The sequence below is a fragment of the Chlorocebus sabaeus genome, chromosome 3 (assembly GCF_047675955.1).
Source record: "Chlorocebus sabaeus isolate Y175 chromosome 3, mChlSab1.0.hap1, whole genome shotgun sequence".
Classification (NCBI taxonomy): domain Eukaryota; kingdom Metazoa; phylum Chordata; class Mammalia; order Primates; family Cercopithecidae; genus Chlorocebus; species Chlorocebus sabaeus.
The window spans coordinates 81,074,599-81,080,598 of record NC_132906.1 but is presented as its reverse complement, the minus strand read 5'-3'; the positions used below and the strand labels follow the sequence as shown (position 1 = coordinate 81,080,598).

At 55.0% G+C, this 6,000-nt stretch overlaps 1 protein-coding gene across 6 annotated transcripts in view; it reads left to right on the top strand.

Moving 5' to 3' along the window:
* Window positions 1–1,601: 1,601 nt before the first annotated feature.
* DOCK9 (dedicator of cytokinesis 9) overlaps window positions 1,602–6,000 on the top strand; it is a 297,489-nt gene continuing 293,090 nt past the window's right edge. For 5 of the 6 annotated variants that reach the window (XM_007960750.3, XM_073014464.1, XM_073014461.1 and 2 more), the window contains exon 1: window positions 1,602–2,068. In XM_007960750.3, the coding sequence (XP_007958941.1) occupies window positions 1,940–2,068 (129 nt within the window). In that variant the 5' untranslated portion in view covers window positions 1,602–1,939. The remainder of the gene's footprint in view (window positions 2,069–6,000) is intronic. The other variant, XM_073014451.1, reaches the window with a different exon arrangement.

Here is a 6,000-nt window from a genome sequence, read left to right as displayed (position 1 = left end):
AGAGGTCTGGAAAACGTCTAGGCCATTTCTCATTTCACAGAGGAGGAAATGGGTTAGTGTGTAATTGTTTTTATTATCACACTTGTTTTATCTTCTAATCTGTCAGGCTCACTCAATGCTACATCCTGCAGTCCCCACCAGTCCCCACCCACTGGGGAAACAATCCTATCCTGCAAGCAATTATTGAGTGCTGACGGCATGCCTTACCTCCAGACCTGCCCATTAAACCAAGAAGGGAGGTGTTTTGCTTTCCGCGCTAGATCGGTATTTTCCCCTACCACTTTAAGATTACGCTTCAGGCCAGTGTTAGGCTTTCTGGTGGGGTGGGAAGCGACAGGCGGCCTCCTCCACCGCAGTGATGGCGGCTATGAAACCTCTGGGTACTGGGGCCGGAGACGCGGCAGGGATTCTCCCAAAACTGGGTTTTCAAGGCTACCGCGCTCTACGGAGGCCAACCCCGCAGGTAAGGAACTGTCCACCGGGAAGCAACGGGCGTGGCGTGAGCAGCCCGACCAATCAGCAGAGCCGCCCTTCAGTCAGGCTCCCCGCCCGGGGTACCCGCCCAGTCCCCAACCACTGAGCATGCGCCGCGGGCCTGGCGCAAATCCTCGCCTGGCGCGCCCTCTCTGCGGCCCCGGGAGGGTTAGGCTGCGCCGGGCTTCCTCAGAGAGACAGAGAGGGAGCCGGGGCGGCAGGGGACCCTTAGGGACGGGAAAGCGGTTAGGGTGTTGGGGGAAAGTCCCTCACAGGGTGGCTGTCGCTAGCGGCCGCCAGCTCTGCGACACGGTGGGCTCGCAAGCCGGCGCATCCCGGTTTCCCTGGCACCCCGCCTGGCGGTCCGGCGCGGAGGGGCGGCAGACCGGTTAAATCGGCCCCTGTGAGGGCTGCCGTGTCACCTGAGCCCCTTCCAGGCCGTTGTCCTCAGGTTACAGGCGACATAATCGAGGCTCCGAAGTTTTGCCCACGTCCAAGGTGAAGCAGCTGGCCGTCCCGGCAGGTCGGAGTCTGGGAGTCTCCTACGCCTGGCCTGGCCCAGCCGTCATTCTCCCGCCGGGAGCTCCGTGCCTCCGGGGACCGAACGGTGGGGAGGCCGAGGCGCCACCACGAGCGCGCGGCGCTCCGCGCCAGGTCCCGAGCAGGGACGCTCCGTCCAGGTCCGCCCGGCCGGCTGGGGGTGTCGATCGGTGCCGCGTAAAGGCTACTTTCCTGAGACCTCCGTCCCTGCAGAGGCCCTGGGAGCAGAGGGGGGCGTGGTGCACCGAGCCCAGACCCTCCCGGTGACATCGGGGTCCCCTCGAGCGCAGCCGGGCTCCCTGGGCAGGAAACCCGGCTCTGAGACCGCGCATCGTCCAGCCTCGGCTGTGAGCCCCCTTGGTGGCGTGCGCAGTCCCCTCCTCGGGTCTTAGGACCTGCGACCCGAAGCGGAGGCAACCCCGACCCCCCCACCTTCCCCGCTGAGGGTCTCGCGCGAAACGCCACCCCTGCCAGTTTGGCCGCCTAGCTCCAGCGCCGGGCCGCGCCGACCTGCCTGGCCCGCCGTCCCGCCGCGCCGGCCCCTCCTCCGCCCTCTGAGCGCCCCGCCCCGCCCGCGCCGCGCCGGACACCCCGCCCCGAGGAGGCGGCCCGGCGAGCGGTCGCCAAGGGAGGCTGGTGGCATGGGGGAGCCGCCGCCGCCACACGCACGGTCACCTCAAGCGAGCCCGGGCACTGCTGCGATCGCGGGGGGCCGCGGACGCCGAGGGGGGCGCCTCGGGGCGTGACACGGCGCGGAGGGCGCGGCCCGGGCTGCGGCGGCCCGACGCGCGGAGAGCAGCGGGGGGAGCGGGCGGCGGCGGCGCCGGGAGCGGCAGGCGGAGCGGGCCGGGTGCCGAGGGCGCACCTGGCGGCCGCGCGGCCGGGCCGGGCCGCGGGAGCAGGCGGAGGCGGCGGGGGCCGGAGGATGTCGCAGCCGCCGCTGCTCCCCGCCTCGGCGGAGACTCGGAAGTTCACCCGGGCGCTGAGTAAGCCGGGCACGGCGGCCGAGCTGCGGCAGAGCGTGTCTGAGGTGGTGCGCGGCTCCGTGCTCCTGGTGAGTGCGGGACGACCGCGGGCCGGGGGAGGGAGGAGGGGGCGCAGGCAGCTGCGGGCCCGGGCCGGGCGCCTCTTAGTCGGCAGGGCTGAGGCGGAGCGGCAGACCGTGCTGGGTCCGCGGAATCAAGAGGTGGGGCGGGCGGGAGGGGGCTGGACAGGGAAGAAGAGAAGGTCCTGGAGGGGCTGCAACTCCCAGACCCCTCTCGGCCACCCAAGATTCTGTCCCCATAGCTGCCCCCTTCCTCCTGGGAAATTTCCGCGGAGTGACGTCGCCCTCTCACTCTTTTCACCCCGCTTTCTCCCAGTTTATCTGCTTTCTGTCAACTGGGAAATTACACTCTCCCCCCTCCCCCGCATCCTTCCCCCAGCCTCCCTCTCCTCCCGTGTTTTGGAGGGGCGCAGGGGAATTGAGATGGGGCTTCCTCATCCAGGCTGCGCTCAGGGTGGGAGATGCCCCTGCGAACCCTTTGAGTGGGCTGAACTCCAGGAGGGAAGGACTTCGGCATTCTCTCCTGCGCCCCGTCCCCCCTCCCCAAGCCGGTATCCTGAAGTTTGGCTGCCTTTTAGGGAAGCTTGGGGGGCATGATGGGAACCCTCGCTAATTTAGCATTGGTGCAAATTCCTGTGACCTTTGGGGGTTCAAAGCAAGCAACCCAAAATGAATCTGCACGTGGCAGAACGTCTTTAGAGAATAGGCCTCTGGGTGTGAGGAAGATGAAGTTTTCTATTAAGTTTTTCACAGCCAGTGCTGGTTCTGCTGTATTTGGAAACGCACTGCAATAATTTAGAATAGTCAGGTTCACCTGGATGGTGCGGGAGTGGAGCGACGTTTGAGCAGGAGCGAGCTCTGCCGGGCAGCTGGAAACTTTTAGCAGCCCCTTGCGTTGCCGCCGGCATTTGTTTTCTTGAAACGGGCTTGTTTGTGGGTGGGTGTGACTTGTGGTGTTTCTTGGAACAGTGCAAGAAGATGGGCCTTGGAAGTGGTCGTCTGGGCTTTGTGGCGCGGTGTGTTGGGGAGTGTCGGGGCAGAGTGCCGGGCCCCTTAACACAGGGGCGGATGCATCATTTTGGTGGCAGACACAAAATTGCGTGAATGACGTTTGTGGAGATTGGAGATGAAACTTCGCTGATTTCTGTGTCCAATTTGCTCAGTTTGAATTTTCTCTCGATTGCTAGCTCTGCCAACTCACTCCAGATTTCTCAAACTCCAGTTTGATCCGTAGTAAACAGGGATTTAATTTTTCTATTTTAGGGAAGTCGATTAGGTAAGGAGTAGAGCAGGAGTTGGTAATAGACCAGAACCTGGCCATCTCTTCCATAAGCAGCTAACTTCTGTATGGCTTCCTGCATCTTCCTGACTTTTGCCAGTGCATGTTAAGGATAAAGCCTGCAACTTCTTTGTCATCTTTTCTGTTCTCACATAGAACTTGGTTCCTTTATCTGGGGCCTGCCGTGGTCATCAGGGATTTGAGGCAGAACAAGAGTAAATAAAGTGTACTAGTGTGCCATGATTTCCAAGGTGCTGCAGGTACTGGTTTAATAAGCCGTGCTGGTGGAGCCCAGGAGTGCCGGTGCAGACACAACACTGCTGATGTGCAGTGGTCCCCAAATATCCCCTTCCTGTTGGAGGATGGCCTACTAATGGTGACCTAGGAGTGTCCATTCCCACGTGTGACGGCCTGCCAACTGTGTTATGTCATGATACTTTAGTAGTACATCCGTTTTCCCTGGACACCCTTATGCATGAAGAGCCAGATGGCCTGGCTGTTGTCTTAACTCTTAGTCTTGTCTGTCTGTGGTCACTTGTCTGACAAAAGCTGTGATGGAACAGATACAAAATGCAGGGAAGTGGATGGGCTTGCTCTGGCATGTGAGGGCGCCTGACCGAATGGGAAATAGGAAATGCATTGTGATGGTTCTGAATTGCAGAAGGAAGAATCTGGGAGGGCCTACAGATACTAAAAATTACCCACACACCTCATCCCCCCACCTCCTGCCTGGTACTCTGCCACTACCTACTTCCTCTCATGGCTCCAGTGTCAGGGAGCCACAGCAGGTGCACCTGCCGCATAAGTTCTGGCCCGGCTTCGTTGTATGAAGGTCTGAGAGGTGAGGTAAGGTAACCCTGGACTTCTCAGGAGGCAGAGCAGCAACCCATGGTCTGTGAATCTGTCCTTAGATGGAAGTAATTACTCTGCTCTCTGTCTGATAACTTGGGTCAGCACTAATACAATGCTCACAACATATATGCTCAATAAATATTCTTAACTAGCTGACTAATAAAGCAGTTCTGCAGATGGATTTAAAAAAAATTAAACTACATATGCGTTTACTAGCTCTTCCCACGCTTCAAGTATTGATGAGTGGATGGTCATAAGATCAGAAACAATGAAATTAAATAGTTCAGCGGATGATAAAGGCTGCCATTAAAAACAAGCTTTAAAATGTAAACATAACGTGAGCTTACCCATTTTTCATTGTTCAATAGCTTCATTTTTCATGGGTTCAGGTTCGTGGACCTTTATGAATGATTTTGTATTAATTTGTTTGAAAAGCTTGAAAATAAACATACAAAAAGTAGAGAGAATAGTATAATGAACCTTCATATTTCATCATTCAGATTGAATAATTATCAAGATTTTGCCAAACTTGCTTCATATGTCTCTTCTTCCTATTCTTTTTCATGTGTGATTGTGAGTCCCAGGCCTTACATCATTTCACCTCTATATAACTAGTATACATTACTTAAAAATAGGGTCTATTCTTACATAACTATAATGTCATTATGATAAATTAACAACTTGTTAATATGCTCTTCACATTTCCCAGATTATTTTAAAAAATCTTTGATTGTTAGTTTGTTCTAATCAGGGCCTAAAAAAGCTTTGCAGGCCTTGTCCGACATGGTTAGCTCTTTCATGAGCTTTAGAATTCTTTTTTTTTTTTTTTTTTTTTTTTTTCTGAAATGGAGTCTCGCCTTGTTGCCAGGCTGGAGTGCAGTGGCGCGATCTTGGCTTACTGCAATCTCTGCCTCCCAGATTTGAGTGGTTCTTCTGCCTCAGCCTCCTGAGTAGCTGGGATTACAGGTGTGTTCTACCATGCCCAGATAATTTTTGTATTTTTAGTAGAGACGGGGTTTCATCATGTTGGCTAGGCTGGTCTCAAACTCCTGACCTCAGGTGATCCGCCCGCCTGGGCCTTCCAAAGTGCAGGGATTACAGGAGTAAGCCACCCACTGAGCCCAGCCAGAATTCTTTATAATGGAGAGAACCTTCCATGGGGTCAGGACTTCTGGGTTTTAATCTTAGAGGTTTAGTAGTTCAGAGCATGGGTTGTAAACCTGGTTCCATGCCTCACCAGCTGTACCGTCTTAGGTATATAACTTAACCTTGTTGGGGCTCAGTTTCCTCATCTGTAGATTGGAGATAATAATTATGCTTTCCTTGTATTGTAGTTGGAAGGATTAATTGAGCTATGTGGGTGAAGCTCTTAGCCAGTGGCTGGCGTATATTCTACCAGCTACTTAAGTCCCCTTGGACTGTTGCTTAATGTCTTTGAACTTCAGGGTTCCTGCTCTGTTAAATAAGAGACATACTTGTTTTTTTCTAGAGTCCCTTATTCCACCAATGGGCTTCTATTTGAAGCTGTTTTTATTTATTATTTATTCTTTTTTTTTTTTTGAGACGAGGTCTTGCTCTTGTCACCCAGGCTGGAGTGCAGTGGCATGATCTTGGCTTACTGCAGCCTCCGCCGCCCAGGTTCAAGTGGTTCTCCTGCATAGCTGGGATTACAGGTGCCTGCCACTATGCCCGGCTAATTTTTTGTATTTTTAGTAGAGACAGGGTTTTGCCAATTTGGCCAGGCTGGTTTCAAACTCCTTACCTCAGGTGATCCACCCACCTTGGCCTCCCAAAGTGTTGGGATTACAGG